Consider the following 19807-nt stretch of genomic DNA (forward strand, 5'->3'; position numbering starts at 1 on the left):
AAATTGAGTTTATTTTGCTTCCACTGTAAATGAGTAGTAAAAAGTTAATATCCCAGACCCCTCGGGGTCGGGGTGTTACAAAGTCGGTGGTGGCGCTGAAGTCTATGGTGGCTGCGGCGGAGGAAGATGGGGCTGAAGATGATTTTGGGAAGACAAAGGTTACTATCTTCTTTGGTACTCAGAACATTCTTAATATATATATATAGTATTATGTTTGTTTAATTCTACGACGAGGCATCCTTACAAGATGAAAATACATGCCCAAGACCTTACACTTGGACATACATCGAGACACCCACACAAGACAATAAATATGGTCATACACTAATGTACCTCATAAGTACTACAAGATAACTAACACTAAGCATTCTCACTTACAAAACACTTCCATGTTGCCAACACACAGAATACACTTACAATTCTTTTTTGTACATATAGCACACACAATTTCTATTATTTGTGCACTCAAAATTTTTTCATGCGCACAACACACAATTTCCTTGTGCTTATCTAACTTCAGTTTAATAGATGATTTAACTTCTGGACTGCATGCTTGGATTGATATATCTTGTGAACTGCATGCTAGTAGTGGACATTAGGACTGCATGCTTGATTGGAACGCCACCTGCATGGCTGATGCAGTGATGTGTATTGTCTGCTAGTAGATACTTTTAGGTTGTTGCATGTCTTAATCTAAACGGCATCTGTATGATGCAAAAATATTGTGAATTGCATGCTTTTGTGATTGCAGGTTTGAAAAATGTTCTATTTATAGATGGCATGCTGCCGAAAATTTGTTGACTTTTTCTCAAAATAATCATAGTCATATACCATATGCTCATATGGTTATAGTGTGCTGAATGTTAAAACATTTTTGAAAGAATGAGTGAACTTCAAATGAACTTTGAATTTCGTCTCTAAATTTACTTTTGCATATGCTAAGTGAAAATTCTATCAATCATGGACTCATTTGCATTATTTGATTATTATAGTTGTTTTAGAGTCCTATGAAAGTCATGTAAATCATAAACATCACATTCTATTTTTTCATAGAACTATATTTTGATATATATTGTTTATGAGATGTATGAACACGTTACATTATTTAATGCTTATTGTATCAAGCTCTTATGCACTCGTAAAATTCATTACTGGTTGGATTATTGTGAACTGTTTATTGTAAACACTTAGGTTTGGAGCATATCTCTATGGAAAATGTCATATTTATAGGAGAAATACTACCAAAATTTTTCAAAAAACATATACTACTTTTTTTTTACATTCTTAATTTGTTGGGTTTGCAACTGTCACAACGTCAGTACGATGTTATGCACTACGGATGCAGCTTTTGACTTTTTTTGTTATCTGAATAGATGAAATTTCTGTATTTGAATTTGTATAATTTATTTGTATTTAAATTTGAATTTGTATAATATATTTGTATTTGAATTTAAATTTGTATAATATATTTGTATTTTTATTTGAATTTGAATTTGAATTTTGAATAATTTATAAATTTTTTAGCAATTATGGTTTAATGTTACATATACGAAAATGTAATTACAGATTTTTATAGGAATTAATAATTGGAAAAAAATCAATTTAAAATTATTAGTGACAATTTTAAAACCAGTACTACTAATTGTCCAATTTAAGTATTAGTGAAAGTTTCAAAACCGTCACTAATAATTGTCTTTTTTTAAGAGTTTTAATGAAAGTTTTCAAACCATGACTAATTAATAGTATAGTATTAGTGACGGTTTTATAGTATTAGTGACGGTTTAAAAATTGTCACTAATAGTTGTCTGTGAGCAATAGTCAAAATTTTCAAACCGTCTCTAATAATAGAGTATTAGTGACGAATTTAAAACTATCACTAATACTATGGCTTTAGTGACGATTTTTTATCGAGTCAGTGTAGAATTTATAGTGACGGACTTAGGTTTTTTAGTGACGGTTTTAATCCATCACTAATACTCTATTATTGGTGACGGTTTGAAAAATTCATCACTAATAAGTATTAGTAACGACAGATATAGCGACTAATTCAAAACCGTCACTAATAACCTTATTTTTTGTAGTGATTGGATCATCTCTCATTAAACGACAGGGATCAAGTCATCCCATGGATCTTGTCCACACATTCCTGCCCACTCACAGCATGCCATGTGGCATGATGATCTTGACTAAGACCTTAAACCAGGTTCCCCATAGACCGATCAAAGATTGACCGGTTCGCCCCCTCTTGAATTGGTTTACCCTGGTTTTCTTTTCCTTTTTATTTTTATTTTTAAAAGCTTCAATATCTCATTTAAAATTCAAAAAATTTCATTAAAAAAAAAAAAACTTAGAAAAATTACCAAAAATCTAGAAAATTGGGAAACATTTTTAAAAAATATTTCAAGTCAATTTTCTTTGCTTAAAATAATTATTGTGTTAAAAATCACATAAAATACCAAAAATTCACAAAAATATTTTTGCTATCCAAAAACTGTTTTACACTTATCACAAAAACTTCATAAAATTCAGGAGAAGAAACCTAAAAATAGTTTTGACTCGATTCTTATTTTTGCTTAATTGACTTTTTGTTATTTCAATTAAAAATCAAAAAGGCCATAAATAATATTTTGGTAATCAAAATTGCTTTCATACTTGGAAAAATCATATAAAAATTCAGAAAAATTATAGGAAAATAGGGGGAAATATTTTTGAGATAGAAAACTCATCTTTACAAGTTTTTCATCCCCGATTAAATTTCAAATCTCCCAGAATACTATTTTCATACTTATAAAAAACCATACAAGTTTCAAAACCCCCGAGAGTGTATTTCATACTGTATCTTCTTGATTTTCATACCCCAATGATTTAAAAAGAGAGGTATGAGTTCTTCGGAGCACGGTATGCCCCAGTTCTGAGGGAATATCTACATAATATTCATTTTGTGCATATCTTCACACTTTTTGAAAGGGAGTAAAATAAGAAGACTTATAAGATTTATTTTGGGGATAATCTTCGATTAATTAGGTATCGTTCGTAAGAACAGACGTGTAAGGGGTGCTAATGCCTTCCCCTCACGTAACCAAACTCCCGGACCCGACTTAATTTGGGTGGTAAGCAAGTGTTCTAACCACACTTCAAAATGTTAGTGGCGACTCTATACACGTTGTTTTTCACAAAAATCACATTTTCAAAATTCACACACTTCAATTCATTTTTTGAGTCATCCCAAGTTCGCGTCCGAGAATATCACGACAAGTTGCTTACTGCTTCTGCTTACATTTCACTCAATGATGACAAATATGTTTTATTGGTAAACTTTCGATTGGCTAGTTAAGTAAGAGTGCTTTAACTAGTACCACATGACCCTTTACAAAAGTGTGAAATACTCGACCCATGATACAATGAACGTGAGTACGACATCTTATTTCTTCCACAACTTCAAAGTTTCATCGGCGTCAATTGCAATTTCACTAAGCCAATGCTTGTCACCCTCTCTTCTACATCATAGTACTATGCTTAATTTATGTTTGCATATATAGTTTGGTATTAGTTAAATAAGGATAATATATAAAATTGTGATATGAAACCTTAGTGATTTTTGAAATAAATGGATATATATATATTTTAGATATTCTTTTAAACAAATAATTTTATTGAAAACTACAAAGGATTGGACTTAATTAGCTCTAATGACAAGCACGATCTCAAGTAGGTATTTGTATTAATTAATTTACAAGGAGGGCTTATAAAAGTTTAAGCAGTCTCAATTAATTTTATGCTCCGTGTTTGATTTTTTCAAAAAAGGTAGGGTGGGAAGGGGTCTGAAATGGGAGATGAATTAATTTCCATTTGTACAGCTCAAACTTGATCTAGGGTTTCAATTTATAAATATATATATATATATATATATGCCATAATTATAGTTATTTGACTTTATTATATGGGTCATATATGCGCAACCTTTGGGCTCGATTTGAATTGGCCCAACATTCTAATTAAATTGAACAAAATTTGACTTAATTAGGCTTTAAAATAATTTGATCTATTTGAGTCGATTTGTCCAACATCAAATTGTCATAGTTGATTTCAATTTTAATTTTGTTTTTGACTTATTGACTTTCAATCTGACCACCTTAATTAAGTTCTTGCCTGCAGTGGCAATTAATTATTTTTATTATAAGGTTGAAAAAAAAAAGTAACATTGATTAATGAAGTTGGAGCAAGCATAAATTAAGTTTAGTTAGCTAATATTATGCATGTTCAATGCATTTGCATACTGTCTAAAACTTGTTATGTTGGCACAAGCAATTTTTTGGAGGTCTATTTGATCATATGCAAAGTAAAAAAAAAAAAAAAAAACAAACCTTGAAATTTGAAATATGAATATTGAGCACACATTTAGTAAAGAATTGTTAGTATTAAGTTAGTATGGAGGAAATCAAGAGCTCCATTTTAATTTAATTTACATATATCATTTTATCATAAAAATCAATATGATTATAAACGTATACTTGGAAGGAGTTTGATATTACTATTGCCTAATCTGAAAATAAAGATAATAACGACACCAACAACAACAACAACACCAAGTTTTAAGTCTCATTAGGTGGGATCGGTTATATGAATCTTTTTCTGTCAATTTATGCGATCATGTACCAAATCTTTTTGATAGATTCATGGCTATTAAATCCTTACTCACTACTTCCTTTCAAGTTATTTTAGGTCTATCCCTACCCCTTTTACTGTCACTCACAATAACTAATTCACTTTTTCTCACTAGCGTACTATGTGTGGTTTACGTTGTAAGTGTTCATACCAATTCACCCCAATCCAAATCTAGGGTTCGAAATACATGCTTCCAAACACAGCATAAGTTTATTTAGTTATATTTCTAAAACTAAAACGTATTAAAAGCCTAAATGAGTTAATGTTTTTTACTGTTTTTCCATTCAAATATGAAATCTCTCGTTGTGATGCTTAAATATCGAACCTTGATAACAAGAGAATGTATGCTCTAGTTAAAGGTGATCTAGTTTTGATCACTTAACTAGACTGAGTAAGACTAAGGACCCTTATCTCTTGTTTAGCACAATACATGCATGTGACATATGGGGCATGACCCAAAATGAGGACCTTATCCCAATTTCATGATATAAGACTGCTTGCTTAGTCCTTCCTTTCTCGCCTCAAAAGCAACAAGAGAAAATTAGATCCTTTTGAAAGACTAATTGGTCCTCGATCTCAACCCCTTACCCCTTTTCACCCAGTAAAATCATACCAAGTAGCCGTGTAAGATGTGAGCTTTACTTGATTACTTAATTGGATTTTATTGACTGAGCAGGACTGACAAGAGGACCACAGAGGCCCTGGTCCTGGAAATCCAGATACCATAGCTGCAGGTGTAACCGACAACAAATAGATATATAATTAAAAATTTAAACAGAAGACGTCAGCTGCGTTTGTAGTCCAACGGTTAGGATAATTGCCTTCCAAGCAATAGACCCGGGTTCGACTCCCGGCAAACGCATTGCCTTACGTCTATTTTTTCTATATTTTCTTTTTCATTTTTATTTTTTGAAGCTTAAGCGGCTTTAGCACCAGTTGGCATATGATCGGGAACCAAGCCGGTGTAACATTTCAGCATTCGTATTTCACATCTAATGCAAATATATATATATATATATTTGCATGTATGTGAAATATATTTACAGTACTGATGAATGTGCAGATCGGCAACAATAAGAAACTGAATCCGAACGTGTATATGTCATATATGCATATGGTTTGGCCCTTCAAATGATTTGCAGTTTAATTTGAAAGAATTCAAGAAAAGAGAATACATTCAACAACAAATTAAAGACGACGGCTGCAATTAACGATAACAATCACAAAGAGTCATCGATCAGCATTCAGCTAGCTAGCTACAGAGCTAGCGTCTCCTAAATGCTATAAAACAGGACATAACTGACATGATCAGAGTCACCGCAAGCGAGCTCACACCGTCAAAAATGGCCTCGAATCGCATTTCCTGCAGACTCCAAAGCGTAGAGACACACTGGCTCACACCGTCAACAATCCCCACTACGATCGCCATTAAACTTCACACACACACAGAGATCACAGAGGCAGAGAGAGAGTTAAAATAAGTCCCACAACGGATAAAAGGAGAAAGCTAGAGAAGAAGCGAACTAAAGTAGTGGAGTACAGAGAATGGAGATGAAGGCGGTCCTGAGATCGAGCTGATTGATCTCAGAAAGAAGGGGGGATGGGGTGGCCAGTTGGAGATGGAGACTTACAGCGTCAGTGCGGGTGGCGATGGATGGATGGAGATCGAGATGAGCGTGGGGGCTGGGTAATTGGTTGGTTGTGGGTGATTAATTTAATAGAGCCAAATCATAATTAATGCTGTTGTATGCAGGCTTATAATTGATTATGGCAGATAGCTAGGTTGGTAGGTAGCTAAGCTAGCTGCTGCGAACGTAGAACAGAAACAGAAACAGCAGTGGCGGACAGGATGCATTGGGGGGATTCGAATAAAGCCAGGATTTGAGACGAGTTAAGCGTGTCTCTGTGATCTTTTTCGCGCCAAAAAACAACTTTGTGCTGCTTCCACGATGCTTCCTTCTCACATCTGGATTCCCTCCGCCAGGTCCCATCGCCACCCCCACCGCTGGTTAACTTGTACAATTTGCACATGCATGTTTCCATGCAGTATCTATAGTTCTCTCTTTCCTTCTTCATCCTCGTCTTCTTGTTTCTCCTTGGGTAATGCTATATATGTGCAAATGCCTAAACATGTTGTCTCATTCAGTGAAATATAAAACCCTGCGACTTTAATCCATGAGCATATGTGGTTAATTTGAATTTAATTTTTTAGTACTTAGCTCGTTTTTTTTTTTTATAACCAAGGACTTCAATTATTATCGCACCACTTTAGACACTATGATACAACATCAAACTCAAGAGTGAAAGTCGTTTACCCATTGACGCATCTCTGATAATTCACTAGTATAATGCATCAAGGTAAAATCAAATCCGTGACCTTGAGGTCACCAAAGTCACAAATCGCTCTTACCACTTAATTGAGCTAGCCCGATTAGGTTAAGAGCGAACTAGTGTTGATCATGATATTGCTATAATAATAAAAAAGATATTGGTATGATTAATTTTAGTTCATATCCTCATTTTTTTTAAATTAAAATTAAGCCTCCTTTTTCATCATGGGTGCTAAGTCTCAAGTGACGTGTATCTATTATAAAAAATATCCTAATGTGGGTCTTAGGTGGAGGCAGTTCACTTTAGTTTGTTAAGACACATTTGATAAGATACACAACAAATACTTAAAAAGGAATGTACATAGAATTTGGAACCAATCATGCCTATTGTAAGTATCAAGGTACTAATTTATATATTTTTGACAATGATAAGCGAATCTAGGTATGTATATGCGATGAGGGCAAAAGTGTCCTTTGGAGGTTTGAAAAAATTATATATATTATACAAAAACTAAGCATGTCACTTATATTTGATCTTTTAGATAGAGATTGTTTTTAGTTTACTAGTATGAAGGTGTTTTATGAGTAAGTCCGTTTTGGTTAAGGCTAACTTAACTATACCCTTAATTGATGAAGTACGCATAGACTCATGCCTCTTTCAGAAACCCATGGGATGTATAACTAGCCCATGTCCACAAAGTACTATCTTATTCCTTAATTGACTTTATTAGCATTGATTTCAAGCTAACTAATTAAAGACTACATCCATAATGTTAGGCTTAGTTCCACAATTTTTCAAACTAATTAAAAATTATAGTTGAAACATTTTTGGACTACAATTTAAAAAAAAAAAAAATTGAACTCAAAATGCTATAAATGATGGCAATTTTAGTTCAAATTTTTCTAAGGGAAAAAAAATAAATTTTAGGCTCCATAAATGAGGGTTTGTGTCATATAAGTCCCTAGCCTTTTGAATGTGAATCATAAATCCTAAAATTTTAGAAATTATACCTCATTGGCTCAATTACTAAGATGGCTATGAATGATCAAAATTTTAGAAATTATGTCCTTTGCCATAATATAATTTACGAATTTGTCTTTTGAGGGAATTTTGGTATCATTCATTTCCATTACTATTGTTATTCTTGAGTTTATTCTCCTATGTAACCCACTGATAGTAGTGCAACATAGATCTTCTTGCAGGCCTTCTCTCATTTTCATAACTACCCTCATAACTCTATAAGGGGGTCTAAAAACATGAGATGTAAGGGCATGAGATCATTATCTCTATTCTAATTCACTGTCACTTTGCTTTTATTCCAAAGTACGCATGATCTTGAAACCTACTTGGCGTTCAAGAAAGCATATTATGGCAAGTCAACCATAAGCGTGTTTTGGACTAGTATGACTTCTTGTGAGAATTCCCCTTATGTCTTCTATGCACATATAACCTAGTCACATCCTTAACTCCAACAACTTTAGATCTTACATAATCATTGCTAACAAATCATAATGACTTGTTTTTCTTAATTTCATGGTTTTCAATATAATGGCTTCTTTATAACCGCTTGTTACTAATAAAAAGTCATTCCCACTTTAATCATTAGGTCACTTGGATGTTATGCGTAAAGATTGGGATCAAATAAAAGGTAATCCTCCTCATGATTAAATTAGATTTAAAAGCATGTCATTGTCACCTATATATATTGTATTCACAATCAGAGATCTCCTTAATGTCAAAACAATTCACCATTTGCATTTTCATAAACCAACTATATTTCATGTGTGGGATATTATCCTCCATCCTTATTCCTCTAGCTTGTAGTGTGTCATCTCCTTACACTCACTTAAGTGTTGCCTCCCACTTAAGCATTTGAAGTGACTTGGTTTGTAGCACGTTGACTCCCTCGTCCACTTGAGTGCTGCCACCCATAACATTTAAACTCAAATGGCATTGTAGGATAGTGGAATTTTTGAATGGATTATATATAATATATATACAAAAAATGGCGTTCAACTTTCAAACTCATGAAGAGACTCATGAACATATTCACAGACAAACTTTCTCACAAACATTATAACAAATGCACTCACAAACTTATATGCAGACTCTCTCACAAATTGTTAGCATAAGCATGTACTATAATTTTTATTGTGCAAGTTAGTATGTTGTTTGGTCATCTTGTTGTATTAATATGATTTATATTATCTTATATATTGTCGATTGATATCTTAGCAGCTATATAATGTTTGAATTTCAAAATTGGAGAATCAAGTAAGGATTATTTAATAGTATTAATAGTCAACTGCGTGTGCAAAAATCTTCCAATTCTCAATCGAACATTAACTACAAAACCTAAATAAAGTTTCTTGGATTCTTATCCCTCGTGTATGTGTGTGTATATATATATATTCACCTTACAGTTCTTAAATCCTGATGGATTCTCTACGCACTTACTACCATCTTCTAATGGCTTGCCATATTTATGTCAAAATCTCACAATGTGTTTATCTCCATGCCCACATTCTTTCACCTTACTTTATAGCTCAATCATTGAATGGCATCTTGTTCAAGTCAAAATATACTGATCCCTTTACCTAACTAATCACTTTATAATCTTTTTCAAGTACATGCACAAAAACACCACTATATCACATCCTGTAGTTTTCTCTCTAACAAGATCTGCATCATAAAGTAAACAATTTAGTCAAATATTTAACATGTGAATGATAGTACGAAACGCATAACTATGCAACGTACAAATAGATTAAATAATTATTAAGTAATATTAAAATAATCACGAACATATAGACATATTGTGTCTTAAATTAAACCAGCATGCACTACATATTCTTAGAAAAACATATGAAAATCAATCTCAAAAAAAATATTATGCACTTAAAAGATCAGATTAAAGAAGATCATATATTTCATTTTTAGATCATGTTGGAAATCCTAAAATCTTACCATAAGTTGGGCTTTGACCCAAGTAATCTAAGCGTCTTCCAAATGTCATTTCTTAAGTTTTTTGCCAACATTGTTGCTTCAATTATATAAAAAAAAAAAAAAAAAATTTGATCAAATTCAACTTGATGCATCTAGAGTACTTGTCACAATCAAGCTGCTAGAAACCTATTGGACAAAGACATCAAATTAATTTCATGGATCAAAAGTGAATATTTTCTAAAAATTTTTTGAAAGTATGCATACATTTTTAGTTGTTCTAAATGATGAAATAAGATAGTTATCTTTTGTTAAAACTTTTTATATTCTTGAACTAAATGGCATATATAGTTTTTTTTTTTTTTTATCTTTAGATTTCTAAAAAGGATAAATGTGGTTAAAAGAAAAATCAAGTTCAAGAACACACTTATAATTAATACTTTATTCTTTTCATATATTTTTTAATAATCATTTTTTTTAAAAAAAAATTAACATGTTGTCAAACATAAAATTCGTTAATATTTAAAATATTTAATTTTTAAATCTTCAAAATGTGTTTGAAGAATAAAGCTTACTTAAAAATTAAAATTACGATTTTAACCATGATCGCTAATTACATTTAGTTTTATTTTACAAAAACTAGCACAAATTAGAATTGCATGCTTTCCAACAAAAGCATTGGTATTACTAGTTAGGTTTAGCTTTTAGAAATTGTTAAAAATTTTCTAATATTTACTACAAAATTAGTAAATCCCTCTTAATTTTAAATAATTGGGCAAGAAATGCAAGTTCATCATGGACCCAAAAAAAAAAAAAGATTAGATTGTCACATCAAAAATGAAAGACAATTAGATAGATTGAAAGTGAATTTGCCTTTCTCTTCTCCCCTTAACTTTTCCTCTTTAAGAGTGAAAATTGATATAACTTTGTAACTTTTTTACTACACACTCAAAGACATCTTTTAATTTTTAACGGCTCTTTTTTCAAGAGGGGGGGAGGGGGAATAATTTTCACGGGGCCTCAATCAAACATTTTCCTCAATTATTTTTTGAAAAAATCCTTTTAAAAAGCCATAGAGGAGCCAATGAAACAATAAAATAGACTTTTAATGAAAATAAAAAAGTTAGAAATATAAAAAATTTAATTATCGAAGAGGTAAAGTTCTGAAAAGTAACATGAACTAATTTCTCCTTAATGAAATTATAAAATGACTTTCTAACTTTGATGTTAATCTTAAAGTCTTAGTAGTTTAATTCTTTTTTTTTAATTATATTGAAACTTCAGCCACTAATGAGCCATTCGGACCCCCTGGTGCGACACCAAATCTATGGATTAGCCTCCTCTGCTCTCAGGTCTCGCTGTTTGGGGCGAAATTCAGATGCGGACACGGCTTTCGTAAATCAGTTGGACGTTCAGTCAACCCGACCCTCGAACATATCTCCATTACCATCAACGGTCCTTGCTGACTCACAACCATCCTAATTATAATATTAATATTTATTCTAATCTTATGTTAAATTTCTTTTCCATTTAAGTTATTAATATTTCAAAATCCTACCAAATCGATCGATTAATAATATAGAAAGTTCATCATACCTATACTCTTTAAATTTTATGAAAAGAAGAATCATTTTATTGATACTTCGCTCGACGCTATAAGAACTCCGATCTCTTCTTCTTCTTCTTTATTAAGCTGTTCTTCATATTTTAAAATGTGGCAAGCCTTAAAGGCTAATTGTAATTTTTAGAATTTTTAAAAAGTTCATATTTTGAATTCATAAATAGTATCCCATGTAGAAGGTTTTCTCTACCAAAAAAAGAAAAAAAGAAAATTAATTTCCTGTGTTGCCCAAGTTTTTGGTCAAACTACGAAAATACCCAGTAGAGACACCCTGGCGATTTCATCACAACAGCGATGACATGACTACCAGCACCGCGTTTAACGACGTCGTTTCCGGAACCATATGGATCGCATAACCACCCGCAGGAACGACGAATGTATAGACGTGCCCATTCATTGGAAGTAAGAATAACAGCAGAAGGCGGGTGTATATCACGCGCTATAGGAACGCGTGTGAGCAAAGAGAAGGCTTCATTTTAGCTGTATTAATTAATTTATATTGATTTAAATATTTTCATAACAACTATGATGATCATTTCGATTATCAGGCAAGAAAGAAAAAGGTTTCGCCTTTCGGGGGCCGAGGAGTGAATTCAAGAGCTGAGGGAAAGATAAAAAAGAGCAAGAGAGATTTCGAATTGAAACCCTAATTTCAATTCAATGGGGTTGTGGGAAGCGTTTCTGAATTGGCTAAGAAGGTAAGCCTTTCCCAGTTTCCCTTTGGTTGGTTGGTTGCTTAGAAGATATCGGAAAAGAGAAGGAACGAAAAAAAAATTTCCGTCTTTGATTATTTCTTTGTTTGGGACTTGGGGAATATATTTGTTCTCAAAATCAAGTTGACGTGAGTTTTTTTTTTTTTTTTTTTCTCCATTGGTTGGTATTGTTCTTTTAAGTTAGAAAACTTTGAATTTTTTTTTAATCTTTTGTGGGTTGAAGAGGCAGTGGTTGGATGGAGCTGATTTTAATAATGTGGAATCTGAGGTCATTACAATGCGCCAACTGTTTTCTCGAATTTATAGCTTATGCATTTTGAAATCCTCTATTGAAAACCAGAGTTTTGCTGCAGTTGATGGTTGATTTAGTCCTGTTTTCAGCTCTGTAGATAGGAGGTGGGATTTAATTTGGTAATGTTGTTAGGTGATGATTAGGATGGTCCTTATAGGGTATCCCATGGAGTTTAATGAGTACATGGTGTAAGCCTATTAAAATTGTTCTTATTGATTCTCTGGTTGGTTATATTTTTACTAAAGAACCAAAGATTGTGGGTCTGGTTACCATTTGTCTCAAATCAAAGTGGGCTTAACCTTTGGTTTATGCTCTTCTATTCAGGCTGTTATGGTGTCATCAAAGGGTGGTCTCTGCCTAGTTTGGACCAGCTATGACCCGATTGAGGTCCTAGGTGGGAAGGTGGCATTGGGCAACGATTAGGTGGGATAGTTGTTCAGATGATTTAGTAGCTAATAAATTTGGGCATTTTAGCCAATTTCTTTGATGTTAAAGGCATAATATTTAAAAATTTAGGGTTTCAGTTTCATAATGGATGGTTCGCATACGGGAGGTGGGCACCGCAAAGTGTGAATCACTGTGATGGCAGCATTGTGCTTGGAATGCAGCTGTGGTGAAATTTTGGTTGTCGTGTTTGAAATAATGACTATGATGCGGTAGTGGCAATAATATTGAGGTGTAGATATCATATTAGTTTGGTGGGTCTTGATCTGATTGTAAAGATAATATGAATTAAATTGCACTAATGTTTATGTTAATTACTTAATTCCATCTCTTATGTCACTGAAAAAAGTGAGTACCTTTAAGACTGGATATAATTTGATTAAAAGAAAAAAAAATCAAAAATATAAACTGATCCAGATTTACGGCTTTCTGCAGTATACAATATCATAGATATTAGAGAAATTACAACTTTTAGTGTAGTTTCTCCATAATCTAATGTCTTTGTATTTTGGTCATTTTTAAATTTGAAGTACTCTATTCAATTTTTTTCATTTTTAATAGTAATAAAAAATATTCTCAACTCCCACTGTTGACCTTGAATACCACATAAATTATGGTTTCTCATGATTCTTAGGCCAGGCCTAAATTATGTGAAACCTGCCTAGGAAATTAGAATATGAAAAGATTAGGGCTTCTTTTTTCAGTTGGCTGCACTAACTGCGCCATTCGATTCTGACTGTATGAGTGTTTATTACTTGCAAATTATGAATGTTGTCTGAACATAGACTTGTCTAGGATCAATTAATATGTGTGCTCCTGTGCATGGGTATGCATTCATGTGCACAAATACCCCTTTCTTTAGCTGATTGAAATCTCCATTTATGATGCTTTTATTTTCATTAATGGCCCAACCTTGTGGTAGTTTCCATAAATAAATAAAAAAGTCGTTATTTTTACCTTTATAAGTTTAGTTTTTGGTTATATTAAAGCAAAGAGACATGTCCAAATGATCCATGTGAATGCTGTAAACCATGTTCCTGAAGTAGGAATATTCTAGGCATTTTTGCAGTATCTCAAGCAAGCATGTATCCAAATGGATTAGAGTCTGGTATGTGGGTGCACATCCCCTATTAGAATATTTGTACTAGTTACTACACTCTAAGCTCATAGAGGGTATATGTTGCATGATCATGGACACAAAGAATAGAAAAAGTGTGGTACATGACATGCTGGCATGCCAAATGATTTAAGAGAAAAAAGAACACAATAGCACTTACAAGTTAGAACACGTTGACGTATTTTGTTGGCATATGCGTGCATGCTTGCTTGTTTGTGTGGGATCATTATCCTGTCTAAGAAGTTTCTAGCATGCATTGAGAGGTGCCGAAAAAGTGTTGTGTTGACAGTGTATCTTATTCTCTAACATCATTCATTCTTAAATTTTTGTTACTCTCTACTGTAACTGCCACGTTGTATGCATTAGGTGATAGATGCCTGCCTTAAATTCTATTGTTTTAGATTTTCAATCAGAATGTTTTCAATTGTATGCATTACTGTTTTCCATGGCAGTCTCTTTTTCAAGCAAGAAATGGAGTTATCTTTGATAGGTCTCCAGAATGCTGGGAAAACATCACTTGTTAATGTTATTGCAGTAAGTAAATCATGTGAACTCAAAAAAAAAAAAAAAAATTCTCCTACTTTCCTTTGCAATGCCCCTCCCCTGTTTATCTTATATTTTGGGCTAAAGTCCTGTTCTTGTCTTCTAGACCGGTGGATATAGTGAAGACATGATCCCCACGGTGAGTTACATTTCTCAAGAAATGCTTATTTTCTTTTAAGTTTACTCTTGAAATATGTTATTTTGCCACAATTAATGTGCCTTCTCTGGGCAAATTTTTTTTTCTACAGGTTGGATTTAATATGAGGAAGGTAACCAAAGGCAATGTCACAATAAAGTTGTGGGATCTAGGAGGTCAACCCAGGTTCCGCAGTATGTGGGAGAGATACTGTCGTGCTGTTTCAGCCATTGTGTATGTGTTTAACTTTATTTACAATCAAATTCCTTTGACCGTATACAATTTGCTGGATGATAAAATTGCTAAATGAAATATGCTATTGAATTTAATGTCATGGATTTTTAATGTCTTATGGAAATGTAACTTCCTGGTATTTTCTTGTCAAAGTACTGATGGTCAATCTCTGCTAGGAACTAGATAATTTAGTCTTTAAACTCATTTCCCTTTTCTTCCACTTGGCCAAAGCATGCATGGCAGGGTTCTGTTTTAAGTTGTTTTGGTATTCCACTTACCTTAAGACATCTATATAGGCTCACCCTTTTCCTACGTCACAATTTTTTAAGTGGTATATCGTTAAGCACCTAGTTTTGAGTTGCCATCTAAACAAATACTAAGACAATAAGGAGCTAAAAAAATCCCCACACAGTTTTGGTCACAAACTCTTCGTTTGTCAAATGAATTTAACTCAAACAATTGTATTAACATTTTTTTATCCTTTTGGGACAATTACATCCTTAACTGACAATATGAAAATGACTTGTACGTGCCAATCTGAACAATCTCTTGCAAAGTTCCAATTACATATAATGATAACTGTAATAATAGTTAGTATAGATAATAAAATGGTAATAATAGTAGTAGTAATAATGGACAAGAAGGAGCAGTATTTTTGCCCCAAGTTATCATCAGAATCCAAGATTACCCAAGGAAGAGATGGTTTTGAAGACCCACTGTTTAGGGGCATCTTGTCCAAGGAAATCCAAGATGCCTGCCATATAGAGTTGTTCCCAAACAGCATCCAACATTCCATGGGCCATATTCTTGGCATCCTACTGAATAGCACAAGCGAATGCCTACAACAACAACAACAAGCCTTAAGTCCCACTAGGTGGGTTCGGTTACATGAATCTTTTTCCGCCATTTCACCTGAGTCAAATGCTCTCTAACCCTATGTGCGGAGAGGCCTTGGACTTGGAGTTGTATTGGATTTGGATAAAATTTAATATTAAATCGTATTGAAATTCGTCCAAATCTATCAAAATCCAAATTCAAGGTTTGAAATCTATGCTCCCAAATGCAGCGTATGCTAATTTTGATGGAAACCAGTTTGCAGTTGTAGGACTGAGCACCTACAGGTAAACTAACATCAAGGGTACTACTCAAATCCCACGCATTGGGCCTTCACCAATCACCATACAGGCTGCCCAAAATCTGAGTTAATAGCTGGGAATTAAATTTGTAACATTGGCTTTGACACAACTAGTAGGACCAAAAACTTGCTATTGCACACAAATTTTTCTCTTATAAAAATTTTTTAGCATTTTAATGTTTCTTGTATTCTTTAAGGATTGGACTCTTCATCAAACTGAAACCATGGTCTAAACAGTAAACATTATTATCTATATTTTCTGATTCTTTGGCAGCATTAAATGGGAAACCACTATTGGAATATCGAGGTAACAGTACGGAAAAGGATGGGTTTGAGTCGAGGAACTCTTGTACTGCTCTTGAGGGTGGGAAAACTTTTTTTTTTTTTTTTGGTAGAGAAAGTAATATTAACTAGTGCCTTCCAAGGGTAATCTCAGAGCAAAGAAATTAACTTTGATGAAGAAGAGGGTTGACACCATTTACCACTTCTCAAGTGGTTTTGAAAATCTGAAAATTTTGTGTGAAGATTCCATAGTGCAAAGAACCAAAGAGTACTTCTATAAGTACTTTTGTTGTGCAATAGCATCTTTCCCAAGGATGTGTATCTACTTCGTAACAGAACTGGACAGCCACATGAGTTTTTTCCCTTAATCTGGTTCTCTCTTTTTTTGTCTTTTGGGATAAACATTGAAGTTTATTAGGTAGAGGAAGAAGAGTACAACAAGAAAAAAGAAGGGAAACGGGAAGGATAACATACCCTCCCAATACAACAAAAAGGAGAACAAACTAGAAAACCAGAGAACAAAGACTAAAAACAGCTATACTCGAGCAAAGCAGCTCAGTACGTCTGAGATCTGACATAGGTAAATGCTGAAAGAACCCATTCCCATAACCCACTGTAATGAGAGAAACACCACTCTATTCCAAGGCAAGGTAGGAGGAGTAACCACGTTCTTAAAGATTCTGGCATTTTGCTCCAACCAAAATACACCAGAAGATAGCTGAAGATGAGCACTGTTACAAAGCCTTCTCTCCTTCTCCTTACCAAACCCCTTAAACAACAATGTACAAAATGCCTCCAAGGAAGGAAGTGCACATCTAACACTCACCAAAAATGCCAAACAGTTTACTCCCGAGGGAGCTTGCAAAATTGGAATAAGGGAGAGAGGAGTAAAAGGAGCTGCGAGTATTCAGCAGTTGAGAATGACTTTTTCACTTGGAGAAAGCTTGCCTTTCACACTAGGAGAAAGCTAGTTGACTGTTGAGAGTTCTCACTCTTGCTGGATTGGACCAATTTTGTTGCTAGGAAATACATTTATTAATCAAACTTCCCCTTGCTCATGGGGTCATGTATGAAATTTTAAGGATTGCACATTCACTTTGCTGGTCACTTTGTCATTGTTGCAAATTTGCAATCTCTCTCAACACCCCACCCCCACCAAAAAAAAAAAAACCCCTTTTGGGGTCTCATGCCCCCCAAATACCTGAATATTTGTATTATATTTATTAATGCCTATGCATATGAATTTTCATATTTCATTTTATCTGTCTTTAGTTGTATAAATGTGCTTTATGTTCAATAATTTATAGTCACTTGCGCATGTTATGCTCCAGTTAGTTGACGTTCTACCTTTAGACTATCTTACAAGTTGTATTTCATGTTTTCCACTGATAGTGTTTTAGATTTTGATTACTACTTTTTCCCTTCAATTTCGGCATGCTGCAGTTATGTTGTGGATGCTGCTGATCCTGATAACCTGACTGTCTCAAGAAGTGAACTTCATGACCTGTTGAGTAAGCCCTCACTGAATGGAATCCCTCTGCTGGTACTGGGTAACAAGATTGACAAACCAGAAGCTTTGACCAAGCAGGCTCTGACAGATCAAATGTAAGTGGAATCAGTTTCGCATTCATGAAATTGAAATATAAGCTCATGATATTGAAATTTATCTGAGTGGTGTTTAGGTAGCAAAAAACAATCGCATAGCAGGTCCTTGGTTCCTTGTTTATACAATACAGTTCTGCCAACCCAAAAAAAAAAAGTGCTCAACCTTTTTCTAATTGTAAGAAGAAAATTATTTCCGATAAGGGTAAACTGCTAAATATCGCTTCCTATGAAGCATGGATATCTCTAGAGAGCAGTTGCATCCTACTTGTATATTGATTTTTTGTTAAATACATTAATTCAGAGTAGAGTATGAATATGTTGACATTTGGTTCGATGTTATGATATTTTAAGACATTCTAATTGGGTAGAACTTATGGCAATTGTATATTTATATGATTGTAATGTTGTGGCGGTACATGTTCAAATGATTATGTTGTGCAGATGTTTTATTTACATTTCTTTTTTCCTTCATTTTAGATTGTATGGATTAGACTTGGAAAACTTCAACTGTAAGTTAATTTTATAGTTAATACATATATATATATATATATATATAATATTTATAGTTTAGTTTATACATATCTATATAATAGTATTTTATTTATTTATTTTCATATCCTTGTCATATGGGTATCCTTTTTTTTTAAATGCCCATACCACCAGTATCGGTGCTTCTTGCTTCTTGTTTTCAGCCAATGACATAAAAACAGATAACATTCAATAATTCTGAGAAAACATGCATCTAATTGACCCTCTGCATCGATCTGGTTTTGATAATTTCGGGGTTTTTTCTTTTCTTTTTCAGATTTGTATTAATAAGAATGGTGTTTTGCTGTGCAGGGGACTCAAGTCTATTACTGACAGGGAAGTTTGTTGTTTCATGATTTCTTGCAAGAACTCCACCAATATTGATACGGTTATTGATTGGCTTGTCAAGCATTCCAAATCAAAGAATTGAGCTGTGAGCACCATTCCTTGTGTTATGCGGCAATAATCATAACCGAGCGGCCGGATTCTGGCTGTGTGCAAATCTGTTCTGTTGTTTCTCTAACCTGGCGAGCTGATCATTTTCTTCTACTTTGCTTCATTGTAATATGTATTATTTGGGTTAACATCTGGGTTTTGACGAGACCCATTCCTCTGGTGAGACATAAAAGAGAGAGAATTCTATGTATTGATAATGGCTGCTGTGAATAGTTTAGGGATTTTCAATAAAATAGTACTTCTCATGCACTACATTATGGAAAATCAAAGGCCCTATAGTCCATTGTCATCTACTGCAGCCTCCTTGTAGTGATATAGGTCTCCAAGATCTGCAGCCACTCCTACAGGATGGGTAGGGAGGGACCAGGAAAGCCTTGTCGGGTGTCTTTTAGGGTTAGAACTACAACATAATGGGCAGAACTGGGCTGCCTAGGTGGGCTATATTGGGCTGGTGGGTTTTTGAAAATAGCCTCCCCTAGGCAGTCCTATCCTCTTGCTTCCCTCCCAGAAGAAGCACCAAAGTAGAAAAAACCTTTTCTAGTTGCCAAACAGTGAAGAAGTTGAAGGCCTAGTGCAAGTTTCTGGCTTCATGCTTACTATTTTACTCTTTTACCAGACCTTGTTTTTATTTAGCGGGCTAGACTCTCTCCTTAAAATGGTCGTGGCTTTGGCAATGCCTAAATGAAGAGGATTAATGTACATGAAATAGGAATTTGAATTGAAAATTGATTATATTGATTCTTAATTGGAGAAAAATACTTC

At 33.8% G+C, this 19807-nt stretch overlaps 1 protein-coding gene, 1 long non-coding RNA gene and 1 other non-coding gene across 4 annotated transcripts; 2 read left to right on the forward strand and 1 right to left on the reverse strand.

The window, feature by feature from the left end:
* The first annotated feature begins 5455 nt into the window (after positions 1 to 5455).
* Positions 5456 to 5527, forward strand: TRNAG-UCC (transfer RNA glycine (anticodon UCC)). The gene has a single exon. It is a non-coding gene; the product is annotated as a tRNA-Gly (tRNA).
* A 256-nt stretch (positions 5528 to 5783) lies between these two features.
* Positions 5784 to 6516, reverse strand: LOC131155501 (uncharacterized). The gene is made up of 2 exons (XR_009136831.1): positions 6297 to 6516; positions 5784 to 6098 (listed from the first exon to the last, which is right to left on the reverse strand). It is a non-coding gene; the product is annotated as an uncharacterized LOC131155501 (long non-coding RNA).
* A 5547-nt stretch (positions 6517 to 12063) lies between these two features.
* On the forward strand, positions 12064 to 19309 carry LOC131154980 (ADP-ribosylation factor-like protein 8a). 2 transcript variants are annotated; one of them, XM_058107847.1, is made up of 6 exons: positions 12064 to 12258; positions 14579 to 14660; positions 14776 to 14808; positions 14918 to 15039; positions 17900 to 18061; positions 18902 to 19309. In XM_058107847.1, exons 1-6 carry the CDS (start codon positions 12221 to 12223, stop codon positions 19017 to 19019), a joined length of 555 nt encoding a protein of 184 aa, XP_057963830.1. In that variant the 5' UTR covers positions 12064 to 12220; the 3' UTR covers positions 19020 to 19309. The 2 variants fall into 2 exon arrangements, with proteins under 2 accessions (XP_057963830.1, XP_057963831.1); XM_058107848.1 differs by lacking the exon at positions 12064 to 12258 and adding an exon at positions 12843 to 12988.
* The last annotated feature ends 498 nt before the right edge of the window (positions 19310 to 19807 follow it).

This window comes from Malania oleifera, chromosome 5 (genome assembly GCF_029873635.1).
Source record: "Malania oleifera isolate guangnan ecotype guangnan chromosome 5, ASM2987363v1, whole genome shotgun sequence".
Lineage (NCBI taxonomy): Eukaryota > Viridiplantae > Streptophyta > Magnoliopsida > Santalales > Ximeniaceae > Malania > Malania oleifera.